This window comes from Curcuma longa, unplaced genomic scaffold (assembly GCF_044706935.1).
Source record: "Curcuma longa cultivar G26 ecotype Majalengka, Jawa Barat unplaced genomic scaffold, ITB_CL_G26_1.1 contig_25897, whole genome shotgun sequence".
NCBI lineage: Eukaryota > Viridiplantae > Streptophyta > Magnoliopsida > Zingiberales > Zingiberaceae > Curcuma > Curcuma longa.
The window spans coordinates 1-20046 of record NW_027432915.1 but is presented as its reverse complement, the minus strand read 5'-3'; the positions used below and the strand labels follow the sequence as shown (position 1 = coordinate 20046).

The 20046-nt window shown below is 35.7% G+C and overlaps 3 protein-coding genes across 6 annotated transcripts; 2 read left to right on the top strand and 1 right to left on the bottom strand.

The window, feature by feature from the left end:
• Positions 1 to 629: 629 nt before the first annotated feature.
• LOC141818756 (UDP-N-acetylglucosamine diphosphorylase 2-like) lies at positions 630 to 7206 on the top strand. The gene is made up of 15 exons (XM_074706206.1): positions 630 to 837; positions 1204 to 1258; positions 1352 to 1503; positions 1707 to 1746; positions 2841 to 2930; positions 3017 to 3123; positions 3208 to 3282; positions 3551 to 3590; positions 3679 to 3761; positions 3833 to 3910; positions 4589 to 4732; positions 5512 to 5579; positions 6437 to 6551; positions 6647 to 6803; positions 6920 to 7206. Exons 1-15 carry the CDS (start codon positions 664 to 666, stop codon positions 7015 to 7017), a joined length of 1476 nt encoding a protein of 491 aa, XP_074562307.1. The 5' UTR covers positions 630 to 663; the 3' UTR covers positions 7018 to 7206.
• Positions 7207 to 8006: 800 nt separating this feature from the next.
• On the top strand, positions 8007 to 16044 carry LOC141818752 (cytochrome P450 97B2, chloroplastic). Of its 4 annotated transcripts, none has more exons than XM_074706200.1 (14): positions 8007 to 8146; positions 8611 to 8794; positions 9558 to 9665; positions 10240 to 10324; positions 11366 to 11601; positions 12128 to 12301; positions 13264 to 13311; positions 13422 to 13481; positions 13670 to 13756; positions 13858 to 13946; positions 14673 to 14764; positions 15019 to 15080; positions 15472 to 15621; positions 15699 to 16044. In XM_074706200.1, exons 1-14 carry the CDS (start codon positions 8007 to 8009, stop codon positions 15948 to 15950), a joined length of 1767 nt encoding a protein of 588 aa, XP_074562301.1. In that variant the 3' UTR covers positions 15951 to 16044. The 4 variants fall into 4 exon arrangements, with proteins under 4 accessions (XP_074562301.1, XP_074562300.1, XP_074562302.1 ...); XM_074706199.1 differs by having other exon boundaries at positions 8007 to 8164; XM_074706201.1 differs by lacking the exon at positions 8007 to 8146 and adding an exon at positions 8194 to 8278.
• Positions 16045 to 16165: 121 nt separating this feature from the next.
• LOC141818754 (uncharacterized protein At1g32220, chloroplastic-like) lies at positions 16166 to 19788 on the bottom strand. Its single transcript, XM_074706203.1, has 10 exons — positions 19671 to 19788; positions 19257 to 19374; positions 19067 to 19155; positions 18400 to 18455; positions 18262 to 18317; positions 18030 to 18123; positions 17396 to 17475; positions 16925 to 16967; positions 16682 to 16773; positions 16166 to 16590 (listed from the first exon to the last, which is right to left on the bottom strand). Exons 1-10 carry the CDS (start codon positions 19724 to 19726, stop codon positions 16417 to 16419), a joined length of 858 nt encoding a protein of 285 aa, XP_074562304.1. The 5' UTR covers positions 19727 to 19788; the 3' UTR covers positions 16166 to 16416.
• Between the last annotated feature and the right edge of the window lie 258 nt (positions 19789 to 20046).

Sequence of the window (20046 nt, the reverse complement as noted above, 5' to 3'; positions counted from 1 at the left end):
CCAATTGGGCAGGTTGCTAAATCTCCAATCTAATCCCAATTCAAGACAAGCCGCGGGTTAGATGGGCCAACCCGCAGACTGTTAAAAAATAAAAAAATATTAAAATTTAATTATAATTTAAATCGATTAAGTTGAAATTTTTAAGTTAGAATTATAATTTTTAAAAATTGTATTTTAAATGAATCAAACCCACTAATTCATTTAGTTTTCTATTTTAATTTTAAAATTTAAAATAAATAAATAAATTTTTTTAACCCGCGGACCAATCCAAATCTCGCCGCAGGTCAATCCACACGGGTCGCGGGCCTAGGCGGGTCAATCCATCTGAATCCATCTTAAAATGTGTTGATAAAATTTTAACCTAATCTGTCTAAATTACTTGACGGGACAGATTAATCTGACGGACCTAACTCAAATTGATAATTATAATTATTGTCATCAATTCAGTACTTTCATCATAATCCTGCGGCCCCCACCTCGTTCAGCTGGACTATAGCCATTGGCTAATTTGCAGACTTGGCTGTCGGGAGAGTTGCACCGAAAGGATGTCCACTGTGTGGTGGGGGGACTGGACTGGATGCGGCGTAATATCATGTAGCCTTGCCGTCGCCCTCGATGCGATGCTTCAAATTCGTCTGTTCTGCCCTCTTTTGCTAGGAAGAGATGAGCGGAATGGTGGTCGGATCCGAGATGGGGCGGCGGGGAACGCCGTCACCGCCTCCGCGGCCGCCGCAGGAGCTTCTGGAGCGGCTCAAGGACTACGGCCAAGAGGACGCCTTCGCCTTCTGGGACGAACTTCATCCGGATGAGCGCGACATCCTCGTCAAGGACATTGAGGTTGCTCATCGTACTCGGATCTGATCGTGTGACGTGTTTGCCATGCTTCTCTTGCCTAGTACTTGAGCTAATCTGAGGATATCCCTTTTTTTTCCGCGTTCTTGCAAAGTTATGCTGAACTTAATTGATTCTGGGTTGAAGTTTATTACTTTATTCGAATTGTAGATTTCTTTAGGCTACTTCACTAACAAGGATAAAAGAATTTTTTCCCCTCGTTTCTACCTATCAAAGACCCGAGAATTAGTATTTGGTTTTCGCGTCGAAAATGTGAACCTGTGATTAGTATTTGGTTGTTGTTGTTTAATCGTTGATTTGAGAATCATCAGTTCCATTTATTATCTCTTAGTGATGCCTTTTGTATATCAGAGCATGGATCTTCCAAGGCTTGATCGGATCATTAGATGTTCGCTTGGTTCTCAGGGTGAATGCTTCTTTAATGCTCTTTTACGAGATCTGTTCTCTGGGCACAATGAAGATCATGTCTCACCGTTGTTATTAACTGTCAAATAATCAGGGCAGTCGTTGCCTGCCATTGAGCCAGTGCCAGAAACTAGCGTCTCAACTGTGGAAATGAGATCTGCAGAGGAAAAGGAAAGGTGGTGGAAGCGAGGTTTGAAGGCCATTTCAGAAGGAAAGTTAGCTGTCGTACTTCTCTCTGGCGGACAGGTAATTTGGGAGGGATGGACTTATGTGGTGCTCATTTTCTATTCTTAAGCTACTTCGTTGCAACAATCCTACAGGCTTTGGCTTTGATAGCTATTCTTCTTTGATGGATTCGATTATTACCCTTCTTTGTTTGACATTGTTCTTCATAATCTCAAATTTTGGAATCTTACACTTGAAGCTGTTCTTGCACTCTTTTGTTGCAGGGTACCCGACTTGGAAGTTCAGATCCTAAGGGATGTTTCAGTAAGTTACAAATTGACTTTTCACATATAAAATGTACTCAATGTTGTATTAACAATCCACTTTTTTAGAGAGAAAAAGAAATTGAAGCTGGGGATGCTAATAGTTCGTTTGTCATGCTAAGAGTGGAAAACTAAATGGCTTTGATTATCTAATGCTTTTGTTTTTTTATTAAGTTTCCATTAAGAGGAAAGAGAACTGTATCTAATATTCAAGAGCAAGGTTCCTACATAGGAATGAGAAGAGGCTCATTGGTTCAGATTGTAAAATTAGAGTGCATGATCATGAGATCCAACTGTATATTAAATTTTTTTGGTACTATATTTGACGTTTATAATTGATCATATATATTAACTTTAAATTCCTAGTGTTAACACTTAAAATGATATCATTAAGTATACTTAAAATTATTAATATAGTAGGTATATGAAAAAAACAAGATCATTCTTAAAATCTTAAAAGTATTCCATCTTTATATAAATTTCTATAAGATGAATGATAATGACAATGAGTATATTCATCTACTTGGGAGTTAAAAAATAATGACTGAAAACTTTCTCAAATTAGATAACCTAAAAAAATTATCCCTATAATACATGTCAATTTTTAAAATGTCCAATTGAATGTAATTATATTTTACCTAATCAAAGTTGTTGGGATTGAGTTTCTACCTTCGAATGGTAAGAAGGATAAATTGTAGGATTTTAAGATCAAAGCCCGATTTAAATGCTATTGGAATCTGGATTGATTTGGTCTGCTTGGATCAAAGATTGTAAGATTTCATGGTCTGTTTTGCAATCTTGATATCTATATATCAATGTAACCTCTTTCTTAGGGAGGTCTTTATGAACAAAACTACCACTTACTTTCTGAATGGTTGCAATGAAATTTAGGAATTGTGAACATCGTGTATGTTAGAACTTTATTATGGAAATTATGATATGTCCCTACTTCTGTTTGAACTGCTCCTAGTCTTTCTGTCTCTTCTGAAAAATTTACATTTGTTAATTACTTTCTAGTTTGATGTTAGGACTCATTCAGAGTGTCAATCATTTAACAATATTGGATATGTAGAAATTCATTATCTCTTGCTGTAGATATTGGACTTCCATCAGGAAAATCACTTTTTCAACTTCAAGCGGAGAGAATTTTGTGTGTTCAAAAACTTGCAGCTCAGGCAAATGATGGTAACTGTGGATCTTTTAAGCTTGTTTTTAGTCTGCTAAACAGAACAAACCTTTTAACTTTGACCTTATTCTGTTATTTGAAATAGTTGGTATTATGCCAATTCAATGGTACATAATGACGAGTCCATTTACTGATGATGCTACTCGTAAATTCTTTGAAAGTCGTAAATATTTTGGCTTGGAAGCTGATCAGGTAAGATTTTCAATTGCTTCAAGGATGGTTTATACACTTCACCACCTGAAAGTCATCCATGCATATATGCTAATTTCCTTCCAGGTGAAATTTTTCCAACAAGGTACTCTTCCCTGTGTATCCATGGATGGCAGATTTATCATGGAGACGCCATATAAGGTACTACATTCATATTACTTATGCCCATCAACTTTTTTTCTTCTGAACCGAGTAGCCATCCAACAATCATAAATAATTAATTCATAGCTGTTAATTGATGCGGTTTGGTTTTTGAGCTCAAACACGGTTTCAAGTTTCGAAATCTTGATTTGTACTATATGTGTCTTATTATATTAAAAAATTAGAAACTTTTGACTTGGTTTGCGTATTTCCTCTTTTGCATTCCTTATGCAGTAGAAGTTGTAACCGTAATGTTTTTTAAACTCAGGTGGCGAAGGCTCCTGATGGAAATGGAGGGTTGTATTCTGGTATATATATATTTTTAAAAATATTACCAATGGTTTTCTAGCAATTTCCCTATCATTTAAATTTGTTGATCAAATAATCTTTTGACAGCTCTTAAATCTACAAAATTACTAGAAGATATGTCCTCGAGAGGTGTCAAATATGTTGATTGTTATGGGGTTGATAATGCACTGGTGAGACAGTTGGTTTATTGAAAAAAATAATTTCTCTGCTAGATTTTACTAACTCAACATCCTCAGAGCAGGTTCGTGTTGCTGATCCAACATTCTTAGGATATTTTATTGATAAAGGTGCCGCTGCAGCAGCAAAGGTTGTTCGCAAGGTAAGAGAATATGATGCCTCATTTGCTGACAAACAGGAAGGCTGCATATCTTATTTCTGATAATAGATTATCGATTTATGGAATTTCTACTTTGTAGCTAGAATTTTTCCTGGTTTAAAGAGAATCTTTAAGACATTATCCTCAGCACTCATTGCTCTTTAAACCTTCTTGATAGGAACAATAAAATGCAACAGAGCTTGTCATTAGATGTTTCATTAGGAGTTCGACTTTAGCATAGCTGCAGTTTGGCATTTGAGTATAGAACTTCTTTGATCATTTATAAAGACCCCTTTCCTTTTAGCCGTCATTGGCAGTTGGATGATAATGATTATGCTTAAATCATTTTCTCCATGCCATGAAGCATCTGATTGAAACAAATTTTCCTTGCACTCTTTAAAATAGCTCAGGGTTTCTGGTCAAGAGTTGGTGGTTTTTTAATTTTTTATCATGGGCATGTATAGAAATATGTGAGATTGCACGTTTAACTTATCAGGTTTCTTGCTGTAAATATAATAAAGAATTCTGCAGTTTGGTTCATATTTACTATCAGTTCATGCTCTCTTACATGTGCTGTGCAATCCACGTTTAACATGTTTTTAGATACCATTAATTGGGCATAATACTGCCAGCTTGAATTCTTTCTGTAACTTAAATTTGTTTATGTGATTTTTAAATCAGGCTTATCCACAAGAGAAAGTTGGGGTCTTTGTTCAACAAGGCAGAGGTGGGCCTCTCAGGGTGGTTGAATACAGTGAGATGGATGCATCAATGACTACTGAGATCAACCAGGCCACTGGGCGCCTTCGCTATTGCTGGAGTAATGTAAATTGTTATTCCCTTTGTTATTATCTTGCTATATTCTCTATTAGTAGCATTTCTTGCCTGAATGTGGGATAGAAGCGAACTTCTCCATTATCCTTTATAAAAGCAAAAGGAGAGAGGTGTCAATGTTTTAAGCCACAACATCTTTGTATAAGAAACCATTTCTTCCTATTTCACTTGGCAGCAATTATAGATTCTAGATAAAATATGAGGTTATCTTAGTTGTTTATGTTGCATAGCTTGTGCAACATTTACGAGCAATGCAATCTAAATGCTACATTGTCTAACAACCAAATAAATATCTAGAATTTCATATTACGGTTAAAAGAATATTATCTGGATGACCTCTAGGTGAAGGATACTATTCCCCAACGATGTTGCAGTACACTATTGGGAGAAACACATGGCAGACTTGTCAATGTATTTTTTATAACACCCAAATGTTTTATGATTTCAGTCTTGCTGAAATATGGTCTTCCAGGTTATGCTAGGTAAAAATAAATGTCAAAATAGAATGAAAATTGAGATGTGAAATCTAGGATCTCAATATAATGCTCTGTTACCTAGAATCTATACATTTTCTTTCTTTTGTTATGCACCTATTCTGAGACTTGGTTATATTCTTTCTTTTATTAGTCTTTATTAAAGAAGTTCATTCTTGATTATCTTGTGTTGTTTTTCATTTCTTCTTTTAGGAGTTATCACATTCAATATGATTTTTGAGTTCCAATAATGCAGCTTCTAATATATCTTAAATGATGTGTTTGAGATATTATTAGGTATGCTTACATATGTTCACTCTGGATTTCCTGAATCAAGTGGCAATTAACCTTGAAAGGGACAGCATGTAAGCCCTTACTAAATCGACTTGCTCATGCTACCACGTACTAGGTTGCTATGCTCGACTATTTTATAAATGCCAATTTACTGATTCTGTTTTTCTAGTTATACTGGCTGTGGTTAAGTAATTTAAATTTTGTCTATAAGCTTAAGACTCAAACTTCCGGGGATCCAAGAATTTCAAGTATTGTAAGTCAATTTGTTCTGGTGCAACTATATCATTCTTGGTTGTCCTTTTTTGACAATAGTTGGTGATGAAGATCGATTAATTTGAAATTATGAACAAAAATATTTATATTATTACTCAAGTTCGGGCACAAGTATCCAACTCGGATGTGCATCCAAGCCTGTTGGTCTCCAATTATGAACACAACTATTTTAAAATTTTTTTTTGCACATAATCAATAGACCTACCAAGTGTCCGCTCAGAATGTTGGTCTCCAACATGGGTATGGATGGGTAGATGCAAAGTTAAGTATCAAAGAGAAGACAGATGTATGCAAGGGGAGTCATTTACAAAACAAAAGACCTACTCTATGAGGTTTGGGAGGGATACTCAGTAATGTTTTAATCTGTCCAGCATGCTCCTTTTGGAGAAAAAAAATCAATTTCACACCAATATGTGATATGTAAATCTGTGGATATATTTTTTTTAACTTCTGTATTTTTGTCTTGAGATTTGCGGCCACCATCTGTTATAAGAGTTCCTATTTAGCTGTTCAAGGTTTTCCTTCCAGCCTATCTATTTGATGTTTTAAATCTTCCTTTTGAAACTAGGTTGATTCAGTAGCATTGTCAATCATTATGTTAACCATCTCAAAAGACCCTGGTCGGGGACTCATAAAAGTCACATTTAAAATGCAGTTACCACCTCGCCGAGAAGAAAATTCCTTCTATCCATGGATCCACTGTTGGGTTTAAGCTAGAGCATTTCATCTTTGATGCATTTGCATATGCTCCATCTATGGCACTTTTTGAGGTTGGTTACCATAGTTCAAAATCTCGGATAATTTTGATCTCTTCTTTTGCTGCTGGCTTAGAAATTCAAATTGCTGCTTATGAACTGGAAAACAGATTTTGAGGGAGGAGGAATTTGCACCAGTTAAAAATGCAAACGGGGCGAGCTATGACACTCCTGACAGTGCCAAACTGATGCTTCTTCGCCTCCACAGTCGCTGGGTAGTCGCTGCTGGAGGATTCCTAACACATTCTGTTCCTCTGTACTTGACTGGTAATCTTCCCATCGCTATATAATTCATGGTTCTTCTTGCCAAAGAGATGTTGCAGTAGACGACTGTGGAAACTGAATCAGGATGCACTAAGCCGTCGACCATATCTTTCTTGCAGGCGTTGAAATCTCTCCACTGTGCTCCTATGCCGGGGAGAACCTCGAAGCCATATGCCGTGGAAGGACATTCCACGCACCTTGTGAGATCGCCAACTAGGCAATAGACCTGCACTATCTATACAGGTCGATCGTGTCAATTTACAGGATAGTATAATAATAATGAGTTGCATGCTTCATTATATTTATTCACTGAACTGTGTGTTTTGAACTCTTTTTTCCCCAGCATCAATGGACAATTTTGTATATTACTCTATTTTACAATTTGTTTTGTGTTTGTTTGCCTGCTGTTTCTGTTTTAATGAATTTTTAAAAATGCTGGTGGGCATCTGAAATGTCTCGTGTGTGATTGATTATCATATCACATGGAATGTTGCCGTGTGGCTATTTTCTTTAGCCGTCCCATTAACAAAATGCTTGTCCTTTTTACGAGTGTTGCGGCACACCTGTCTCATTGCCTACGTTGTGTTGACCCTTTTATCCAAGCACTGAAGGCCACTAGTCAACAAAGTTGAGTGTTCGCCTATCTTGCCACTCGATAAAGTGATGTTCGATCACTACTACATGCTACGTTTTAAATCAGAAAGTTGTATTTTACTATTGTATTTTTTTTGTGTGATATAATTAAAATAACAGAAAAACTTCAATGTGCATAATTTAGGAAAAATAAATAAAATGCTCTGGAGACGCATGTAATGTACTAATTGTCTAAATCAAAAATTATAACGTTTTGTAATTTATTGCTATTAGATTGTTAAATGTTAGTTAAATGGGATGAGTCACTGACCTGTCAAGTCCAATTTAGAAAAGTGGATTGCTGGGGATGGGAGCTTGATCCCATGGATTGGCACCAAAATACCTTTTAATTTTTTTTAAAAAATAATTAATTTAGAAAAAGATTTATCAAATTAATATCTAATAATTCTTGTATATATGTATTAAAAATTTCTAATGTATTTTCCCTCTATTTTATTATTATTATTATTATTTTTTAAAAAAATATAGTTTTTAATAAGACAGTGGGTCTCTTTGCGAAATATCAGCCCTTTTAAACGACCTTATCGCCTTTTGTATTTCCAGGAAACTAAAATGGATGCTTCGGCTCTCGTGCATCTCCCGACTGTAATCCATGGCGGATTCCATCGTCTCCTCCCCTTCTCTGCGAGTCATTCTCCCAACTCCATTCCCACCTTCAATTTCCGGCCCGCCAAATCTTCCTCTGGCATTCGGTGGACTCCCAATCTCCCGTGTGATTTTGCTTTTTTGGCCGATTTTTCTTTCAGTGCATGCTGATTAATTCTGCTGTTCCAATCTCTATTCGGATCGTCTTACTATTACTGGAATAATTATTGGTTCTCTAGGTAAACGGATTGGCATGTTTGCTCGATTTAAAAATATAGGTTTTTGGTTACTGTGACTGCTGATATTCCATCTTCATTTGCTGTGTACCTTTTTCTTTTCGATCTTTCTTTTGCCTATGTGAGACTAATTGGCGTGGAGCATCTTAGAACCTTCTCATGATGGTCTGAGTGATTTTTCTCGTGCAATCTAAAGTCGCAAACTGTCATGATATTGAAGAGTGGACCTATGTTGCCCAAATCCACATTGTTTTCTTCTTCATACATTTATGGAAAGCAAATATGCATGGAAATTTAAACTGTGAACTTGACCTATTCACTTCAAACTTGTGCAGATGCCAATCAAGTAGTATGGAGAAATCAAAGACGCCAAAGAAAAATCTGCTTGACAATGCAAGCAACCTTCTTACTAATTTGCTAAGTGGGGGTCGCCTTGGATCGTTGCCCACTGCTGAAGGTGCTGTCTCGGATTTGTTTGGTCGGCCACTTTTTTTTTCGCTCTATGATTGGTTTCTCGAGGTACTTCTACCATCTTATATATATATATTTTCTTTTTTGCTTTTTCTTGTTCGGTGCAGGGTGTAGACTTCATATGTTCTAGCTGATAAGTACGTCTGCTTTCAGTTAATGAAGAGTTCCATATGAAACTGATGCATAACAAATTACAATAGAATGAAATCTTTTTTAGAATGATTGAACATATATTTGGCTCAATGTCTACGACTGTTAAATACAACAGAAACAATAATATATAATCTGAGTGTCATTTCAACTTTTTCCACTAATTCATATATGTTTAGTTAGAAATGCAAAGAACCATAAAAGTTCAATTTGACTCATTTTTTCTTTGATATTAGCCAAAATAACTGACCCTTTATTTAAATTGTCTTCTTTAATCTAGCTTTCATAATTGGGTTCTTGATGTTAGGCTGTTAGCTATACTGAAGTTCCAAGTGCGAATGAGAGTCACAATAAAAAAAAAAGAGAAAATACCCCCAAAAATTTGTCTTGTGTTAACTTGCTCTGAGAATTTCTAATCTTTGAAACTTTATTTCAGGAGAAGTTATTTCTTGTATTAAATTGAAGCTATGCACATCGTAAATGATGTTTTAGCAAGAACATTGTAATATTGTCTAGTTAGCAACAACTTAATTCTTTTTCCGTGTTTTAATAGGTTACAGGATGCTCTTTCTTTCCTGTGTTAGTGATGATGTATGCCATGATATTTTACCAGTAGAACAAACATGCCACCGTACTAACAAGATTCTTATTGTTTAAGCAGCATGGTTCAGTTTACAAGTTAGCCTTTGGGCCTAAATCATTTGTTGTTGTATCGGATCCCATTGTGGCAAGACATGTCCTTCGGGAAAATGCATTTTCTTATGATAAGGTATTTAATCTACCATTTCATTCACCCTGCAACTGAAGTTTAATTATATGTTTTCCTATTCTTATACTTCTCTACGCCATTTATTTTGTGGGAAGTTAAAGTTAGTTTATGTAGTCGTGACTCATAACATCATCTTATTTTCGTTCCTTATGGTGCATTGAATTTGCTATAGGTTCATTAGCGTTTCTATTAGTGAGATTTTCTATCAAGAAGATATAAGATAATATATTTGCTAGGATACACCAGCATCTATGATAGTTTGACAATGTATGAATGATTCTTGATTTGTTTGGGTTGTCGATACTCTTATATGGCTTCCAGGTTCATTTGTGCTTTTGTGTGTGTATTGATTATAGAGAAAATCACTTATAACTCCTAGATATATGAAGTCCTTGTATACTCATGTTAATTATGTGCATTGTTAGACCCTGCCATGCCATTTTCCATTTATTGTCAAAAACATCTTCAAAACGGTGCATACTAAGCTTAAACCTTTGTTGACCAATTTTCATGTTACACTTATTTAGATAAATTCTTCCAAAAGTGATTAGCCAATGTATTTGACTTAATCTAGGGAGTTCTTGCTGAAATATTAGAACCAATAATGGGAAAAGGGCTCATACCTGCAGATCTTGGCACTTGGAAACAGAGGAGAAAAGGTTAGAAGTCCATCCAATCTTTAAGTTTTTACATAGATTAAGTTTCAAACATTTTATTGGATCCTAACTTGTACAGTAAACTCTGTCAGCTAGCACAAGTTGATTTTGGAATGATTTTGCTTCTGTTAGCAACAGCATCATAGTCTATAATGGCTGATATTGGAAAGTAGCCTCCACGGGTATAGTCAAGTTGGTACTCGAGTGGGAGATTGCCACATGACAGCAGGGATCGAATCCCTGGGGGAACAATCCCTTAGGGAATAAAATCCCTCCCACTTGAAGAGGCCGCTTGGTCACCGTGATTTATTACCTTCAAATCGTTGTAGGGCTGACATTGAGAGGCGCCCGGGGTGAGCGTCTTCACCTTTTGCCACATGATATATTGGAAAGTATAGCAAATATCAGTTTTACTCAAACCTGAGACTTGATTGTCTAGACTAGTAGTACCATCCTGGAAGATATGTCTCGCAAGCTCTCTAAGTTAGTTGAACTTGGCTTAGTATGGAAGAATGATTAAGAAATGTTCTTATGCCAACAATGATGATGACAACAATTTGTATGTCTTAAATAGAAGTGGGTTTTTGTACGAAACATATTGTTTAACCTTAAAAATCTCCTTTGTTTCATTTTGTATAAAATGAGTTTAGAATGCTCTTCTCTTTAATAACTATGATGGTAATGTTGAAAAGAAAAAAACCATAGGTGATGAGCTTCTTCTTGTGAAAAGTGCTTTTGAATGTTACAAGACAACAACACTTAGAAAAAATATCTCATATCCTATTATGGTCAAATCATAGCAGCAGTGGGGTCTCCTAGGTTTCTGAACCTAGCACAGATCTTAATTTTTTGTGGTTGGCTAAAGGAGGTTAGGGTCGGTGGAGTTCAGTCAGGATGAAGTTAGGTGAATGGTGTTAGGTGGATTCTGTTGAATCATCAAGATTAGTCATGATGGAGCAAGAAATCATTTTTGCATTCTCTTGTGCAGTTGTCTTTTATTCATCAAGGTATCCTCATTAACCTACTGATGTTTGTGATTTGCAGTTATTGCACCTGGATTTCATTCTTTATTCCTAGAAGCTATGGTAAAAGTTTTCACCGATTGTTCTGAGCGAAGCATATTGAAGTTTGAGAAACTCCTTGAAAGTGAGAATTCTGAAATAGAAGAAATTGAGTTGGATCTTGAGGCTGAATTTTCAAATTTAGCACTTGACATAATTGGGCTGGGGATATTCAACTATGATTTTGGTTCTGTGACTAAAGAATCTCCTGTTATCAAGGTTTGGTCATTTGAATGCTATATATTCTAGTTATGTGTTTTCTCTATTTCGCATTTTTTTGTATTTGAACATGCACATACTTCAATTACTCTTAAATTGTATCTCAGATATCTTATGTGTATAGGCACACTCCCAGTGATCCTGGAAGTGGAGGTCAGTTTGTCGTGGTTCAGAGCTAAATCAGTTTACCAAAAAATTGGGCTTCATCATTTATGAATGATTTTAAATGTTAGATTGATTGTCCTTGTAGGTAGCATTATGTGGTAGTGAAAGATAAATTTTAGCTAGCTAAAAGTCATTTTGAAGCTTTGTCATTACTTGCCTTTAGTGGCATCATTCTACTAGTTGTATCTGGCCGTCTGTACTGATTTTTAGTGGATGCTGGCTAAATGTATACTTAACACTGGATTTGTCTATCTTAGATCACTGCTGATAAATTTAAAATATTTATGCCTTAGATTAGCTTCTTGAGTTGAATGTTATCAACCAACACAAGAGACTTCACTTATTTTCTTGTAACAAACAGGCTGTTTATGGAACTCTATTTGAGGCTGAACACCGATCGACCTTCTACATTCCTTACTGGAATCTCCCTTTTGCGAGATGGATAGTTCCTCGGCAGATTAAGTTCCACAATGACCTCAAGATTATAAATGACTGCCTTGATGGGCTTATCAAAAATGCCAAGGAGACAAGACAGGTAGGTATTAATTATTAAGATTAACATAATTTGTTACTTTTCCTTATAGGTGCAACTATGATAATTTAGAATGCACAACATGGTTAGGTATTTTATTCATTTGTCTCAATAAGATTGCCCCTTTTGGAACATTATCTTCTTACTAAGTTATTATATCCATTGACATTTTAACCAAACATATAGTACTGCTTGGGTTGATAACATGTTGATGCCTTGATGGGAATAGGTTCAACCTCATCGCTGATGTGGATATTAAATCAATTCTTGGTATTCTAACCAGAAGTATCCTAAGTTATCAGGGATATAACATTTAGTTTGTTGGTCCACCATGTAGATATAGTTGTTCATTTTTGTTTACACATGTCAATAATAGTTAACTCTTCACTTAACTCTTATTTAATGCAAACTACAGACTGTTAAAATAAAATCATTTGTGCAGTGTGTACACATCCATTTGTTTCAGCTTTTATAACAGAAGAAAAAAATACTCATTCCAGTAATTTACATCACTAGCCATAGCCAACCAACAGATCAAGTTGTTTTGCATCATTTAAAGTATCCTACCTGGACATCAAGTGCCTCATTGTTCTTGCCTGTGGAACACATGTTCTGATGGTTGCACGAGTAAATCTTTTGTTACATGTATAAATTCAACACTTTGATATATACATTGTCGTTTAATTTGGCCTCATGAATCTCTTTTGTCTCTTCTAAGGTTTTACCTCATCAACATTTGTCACCATTTGATGATGTTTTATTAGCTCTATCCTTGATTTCTTGTTAATCTTATAATGTTCTTTTTTTTGTTTGTTTTAAAGTGGTTTATCATTCTCGGTTCTGATTTTGAGTATTTGTAAATTGACATAGAAGTGACAGAATGCTTTCAAGTTCTTGTGTTTGGCATTTCTTTTTTGATTATTATAAAAATGTTTCTAATCTTATTTCATCATTATTCATTCTAGGAAGATGATGTTGAGAAACTTCAGCAAAGAGATTACTCATCTCTCAAGGTTTGTTCATCTTATACCCTCTTTACCGCGTGATGTCAGTTCTCTTCATTTTAGAATAAAAATAGATTCTCATGAGGCCTGTTATTGAACTTAACGTGAAAAGCATGTAGGATGTCAGTTTGCTGCGCTTTCTCGTTGATATGCGCGGTGTTGATGTTGATGATCGTCAGGTAAATTTCACTTGTTAGAACCAACTTTTTGACTTGAAGATCTGAGACTCTGAGTATTAATAGCAATGTGCCTTAGAGTTTAATGACATAAAAGAAACCATACAGCCAACCCCAAAATTGTTTGAGCTATTAACTGTAAATCCTTAATATTAATAGATTATTTATATAAGAAATAATTCATTCTGTAGCTTAGGGATGATCTCATGACCATGCTTATTGCGGGACATGAAACAACTGCTGCTGTTCTTACATGGTCAGTGTTCTTACTTGCTCAGGTAATGTGACATTTATTGCAAATGTCAAGATATTTCTTCGCTAAGTTGATTGAACGGGTAATCATAGAAGTCTTAGAGAATTAAATTTTCTTGTGATGCAGAACCCATCAAAGATGAAAAAGGCCCAGATGGAGGTAGATTCTGCTCTAAGTGGAAAGAAAATAACCCTTGAATGTCTAAAAAAAATGGAGTATGTTATACTACTACTAGTTATAATTAAAATTTTCAGTCTAGACAAATTTGCTATTTGTCGTGTGGCATGCATAATACTTGGATAAAAAATGATAGTTTTTTTCCTTTTTGAGACATCTATTTATTAGTTCAAATTTTGTTTATGAGATGGTTTCTTGGTTTGTGCAAATTTATACTTTTCTCTATATAGTTACACATTTTGGAGAAAATTATATGTGATTAGAAAGTATAGGAAGTTAGAAACATTGCACAAGTTCATATATGACAGCGGTTTTTGGTTGAAACATAAAATGACAGCGATTTTATGAATTCTTCCTGAAGTGTTAGTAAAAGAGCAAGAATTTATATCTTTCACTTGACCATAACAATTTGGCTTTCACATTAAAAAGGACTCTCCTACTTAGGAGATAATCTTATATAATTGAAAATTTCTTAAATGATATGACACAAAAAAAAGTATTCACTATACTAAATATCAATATTTAAAATTTCTAAATTAGTGAGCATATATTCTATCAATTCAAGATTGCTTTGATTGAGATCCCATGTAGGAATTGTAAGCAGACATACAATCAGATTGTAGGTTTATAAGATGCTTTGTACTAATACATTTTTTCTGTGATTGTTTCGATAGGGTATTTGCTCTGGTCCAGTTAACATTATTTTAAATGGCATCACCCTCAGTTGTTTTCTTATACTGCTTCAATAACTATTACTTCTCCAGATACTTGCGTCTTATCATTGTTGAAGCTCTTCGTTTGTATCCTCAGCCTCCATTACTTATTAGACGAGCTCTTAAAGAAGATAAACTTCCTGGTATTTTTCTCTTTCCATATTAACTAAAATCTTAAGTTATATGATCTCCTTGAATGAACTTTTAATATCATCTGTTTCATATGTTTTTTTTTTGTTTTCATCAAAACTATAAAAATTGGGCCAACATAGATCAAGCCATGTTCCTATTGAGCCAACTATCTTGATTACCTTTTCTTCTAAGTTACAAATTGCATTAATTTCCAATATGATTCCTTTTCTTCGTTCCATTTGATGCATTTACTCTTTACTTTCAGGAGGTTATATGGGTAATGAAGATGGATATGCAATTCCCGCAGGGACCGATATTTTTGTTTCCGTGAGTTAATCCAAGATATATAGTAGGCATTAAATGCACAAGTATTGTTTCTGAATTCTACTAGCTAGCAACAATTAGTAGAGCACCCAATTGTTGTTTAGGATGTATTAATGGATAATGGATTTATCTGCTCAATGAGAAATAGTTCATTTAAAGAGGAATAAAGGAGTGTTTGTGATCTCAAATCCCATTGTCCAAATGTCCACTTGTCTTTTATGATGCCTTTGGTTTTCAGGAGTAACCTATTTAAATTCCAATCTTATCTACAATCTGAATTTGGGAAATTTTTTATGCTAAAATCTGTCACCAAGAAGTAATACATGTCTATGGTGTAAGGTCTAGTGATCTATCTGATGTTTTATATTCATGAAACTGAAACTGTCGTATTCAGGTATACAATCTCCACAGATCACCATATTTCTGGGACAAGCCAGGTGAGTTTGAGCCAGAGAGATTTTTAACTCCAAAGGCAAATGAAGGTATTGCCGGATGGGCAGGCTACGATCCAAGTCGCAGCCCTGGAGCGATGTACCCAAACGAGGTTCTTAAGTTGCTACTTCATAAAATTGATAGATTTATAAAGCTTTGCTGCTTAACCTTCTGCTACCATCTTTATAGATAACTTCTGATTTCGCCTTCATACCGTTCGGTGGAGGGCCACGTAAGTGCGTCGGCGACCAATTTGCGCTATTGGAATCGACTGTGGCTTTGGCTTTGTTGCTTCAGAAGTTCGATGTCCAGCTGAGGGGGTCACCTGATGAAGTACAGTTAATCACCGGCGCAACTATTCATACAAAAAATGGCCTCTGGTGCAAGCTGAGAAGGAGGGCTTCAATAGGAGCTCAGCAAAACCAACTTGTCGAAGTTTAAATGTATAAATCAACTAATTAAAGAGATCTTTATGTAGTGTCTTAATTATGATCCGTGTAAAGTAATTCAACGTGCAAATTACATTTTGATTTCAGTTCTAATCCCATTATGTAGCTGTTAAACTAAAGCTTTTTACAGTTTATGAGCTAATTCTTCCAGGTATGAAGTTCTTAAGAAAACTTGTAGTAATGGTTCAAGTCTGCAAATTTCTTGATCAATTTCAGCACATTGGAGCATTCCTGAGCTAAATCTTGGAAGGTCAAAGGGGAAAACAAGTTTCAGGATTTGATAAGCCTAAATTACAATCAATCTTGGTTTGGATAATCTTGTTGATCTTGCAAGCCTATAAGTCACTACATTACTAATGACTTGCTCAGGAGATTTAACTCTTTATGAGGAAGAAAAAACCAAGTTAACCCAAGACTAGAGTTAACTCACTCATGAATAAGTGGATGGTTAAAAACAGTCACTTCTGTTCGCCGTATCGACGAATGCCATATGTGTCAACTATGCCCGGAGGAAACACTGGATCGGTAGCAGCTCGGACTGCAACTTTCGCGACAGAGGTGACATTAACTGGAGGTGTGAAGAGAGGACCGACAACCGGGATGCGACTAAGTGGCTTTGCGTGCTGAAGAACCTACATGGTAGAACATGAAACTATGTGAGATCAAGTTTCAAATTCTCTGACCATCACAAATGGAGAGAAACAGAAAGACAATGAGTCGTACCATCTCCAATGGCGATCCAATTAGCCCTAGAGGTATCTTCATACTCCCAACCCGGCGCGTTCCATGCACAAAACCAGGCCTGAGAATTACCCCTGCGTGAAGCAAATTTTGAAGCAGAATTTTGTAGGAACATATGGTGTTGATTCAGATTGAGTTTGAGTTGAGCATGAGTCGAGGGAAATTGCCTAGTAGCAGGTAGGTGTAAAATTATTAACATTTATATGTTCGAATAGGAAGACTGACCTCCAAAGGCGAACTTCGATAATAGTTCTGCTTCAGCAGCCCTCTGAACCATAGAATCATGCAAGCAATATGTTATATAAGAACAAAGTTATTCATGATCAGCTGATCTTCTTAAGATAAACTCGGAAGAGCAGTGCATTTTTAGATGCATTTCTTTCGCTTGAACCATTGGAAAAGGCAGATTCGATTTATCATGTTACAGAAGGAAAACAGAAGTTCAAGCACAAAAGTAGTCCTTAAGGGTCTTAATTGGTTAGCATTATAGACTCCTACTTACATAGTAGAGCAAACCAAATAACATGACAGATCTGCCAAGACGATGAATACGCGTACCAATTAGGTTGACATAAAACTAAGATAACAATAAAACAGGCATGGCATAGATCCACCAACATGTCACGACTGAAAAAACAAAAAACCTTTTTATAGAAGTCATCTTAGTCAACAAAAAGGATAATTCAGATATCATACCTTCCCTTCATAATATCCTTTCAGAATATAATTCACCGGACCAAAGTCAGCAGCTGAAACATATACAAATCTTTTTACACCTGCTCAGAAGAACAAAACAATTCGTCAATAGAAGTTCTAGTTTATATAGTACCTACAATGAAACTAGAAAGCCAAGAAAAGTGTCTTTTTAAAACTTGTATCGATTCAATCTATTTCCTCAATAGTGATTATATAGCACCATTTCTTACCAGTATGTCATAGTGAATATATCATTTTAATATCAAAGTCAATGATCAAAAGCATAGTACCCACAAAGGCAAATGTAACTTAGCTTGGTTGATAGTGGCGAAAAATTCCAACGAGACATTATAAATCTAAAATGAGTGTAGTTTATGCTTCAAAATCTGTGATGACAAACTTTCTTATGTTCTAAGAAGATTCTGTGGATATAACTTCTGCTGTGTGCAAGTACTAGAAAATGAATTAACCTCTTCCATATGCATACAATTTATAAACATTAGACTGAAAATAATTTCTTCTTATATACAGTTCTTTCATTAAAAAAGAAATGTTCTTTTAAATAAAAAAGAAAAAATAAATATTGGTTATTGAAAAATAAAACCGAAAAGAAGATGCAACACTAATGTAATACCTTTTTCAGAAGCAGCCCTGATGGCATTGATGTTGGCAGTCCCGTTGATCTTGTACATGTGAGAATTAGATCCAAAACCCCCAACACAAGATATCTGCAAAATATTTGCATCAACTTATATCATCAAGTCATATCAATACCACAATTCAATTTTCAAGGGCCGCTAATCAACAAATATCTAATTAAATTCCAGGCTAAAATGCATAACTAAGAACTGAAAAAACAGGTGTACCACAGCAGTCACATCATTCAAAGCATCCCTCCAAGTTTCAGGTACAAGAAGGCTTCCTGCCAAATAGAAAGATTAGCCATGAAAGCTGCACTATATGTTTTTCTTTGACAGGGAAAAAGCCTTCTCTTAATTTTCAACCTTGGTGCCACTCAACTTTATCAGCCCATTGTTCACGTATTGATGACCTTCCAGACCTGGGTAATAAGAAAAAGCATCAAGCCTGAGCACATTCTTCCTTTAGATAAGTTCAATCAAAATCAACATGCAAACGGAAAGAAGATATGGAATGAGCTAAAGGTATTCATCTATTCAAACTTTTAAGTAAAAATATAATGTATCAAATTAAGGGAGAAACTCCATATTTCTGAATGTTTCATAGGAATTGATTGTTGGATGATGATACTTTACAAGCAGAATACAGCAATCATTCCATGGAGGGGCAACATCCATGTATTCCACACCAAATAGTTTCGAACAAACATGAGTTGACAATAATATGATTATAAAGAAACAGAAGGACCACTACAGACACATTAAACAGTGATTTAATAATTCACCATTTTAATTTACTAACCAGAAAAGCTAGTGATCAGACGGATCAAACTCATACACTGAGAAGTGAGGATAAAAAAGGAGAGTTCCTAAGAAATTGAGAAGTAACTAATGACTAAAGTTTTCTATTAACATTGGGATCTGATTTTGTTATAGATAAGATTCAGATGTACAAACACAACAGTTGATTGTGCAATTATAGACAAACTTTCCAGGATGCCAAGGCTACAAAATTAATTGAGACTGTGTGCACCTGCTGAGACTAGAAACTGATAACCCTTGATCCAAAGCCTCTTTGCAAACATGTGAACCAATGAAACCATTGCCACCCAATACAAGTAACTGTCATTAGAAGCATATAAATTAGACTAAACAAAAAGAGAAACTAGAAAAACGTTTACAAACATAATCAAATAAAATAAAACAAAACAAAGAAATGTCACCTTTTCTAACGGTGGAGGTGACGATCTTATAGTTTCTGCTTCCTCCAATTTATGAGGCTCGTCCACATGATTCGACTCGGTTGAAATTGATCTTTCATATCTCAACAGACGAGCATAACTGTTTTGATCATTCACCAAAATATGTAAGGAAAGGACATATTTGAAAACCTAATACATTCTGCAAAAAAAAAAAACTTTTTTAAAGGTTCCATCATCAGTTTGTCAATAGCGAAGGAAATCGAACCATGTGTCATTTAATCGCCTATCAGCAACTGTCAACGACCATGCCCTAGCCTAAAAGACTGTTTTTTCACCACGATCTCGAGTTCTCGACTCAGGAAGCCATAGAAATAGAAAATGGAGTACCATTAAACTTGGGGAAAAGCGAATAGCCAAAATGCAAGAGATGCTCACAATGAACGGGGGAAGGAAGAGGGCGAGTGTATCAAACGCGAAGCTATCGATCTCATTCTCGGATCCCCGCTTCTTCTTCTTCTTCTTCCCCTCTCAATAACCAAGGCGATGTCTTTCTTCGCGGTGATCGAATCGCTGTCGCAGCTTCTCGAGCGAGCGACGCCGTTGCTTGCTTTGTCGTTCTGCGTGGCGTTAAAAAGGAAAGCGTCGCCGAAGGCGCGTGTGGTCATCGACCGGCGAACGCAGCGGCCTCGCGATTCACCCACTTGGCAACGAAGCCTACGTGGCCTCAAGATTGATGGGTCAAAAATTAAACCGGTTTGGTTCATCTGTTGATTGGTCCAAATCTGACCCGAGTCCGGTTCAAATAAGGTAA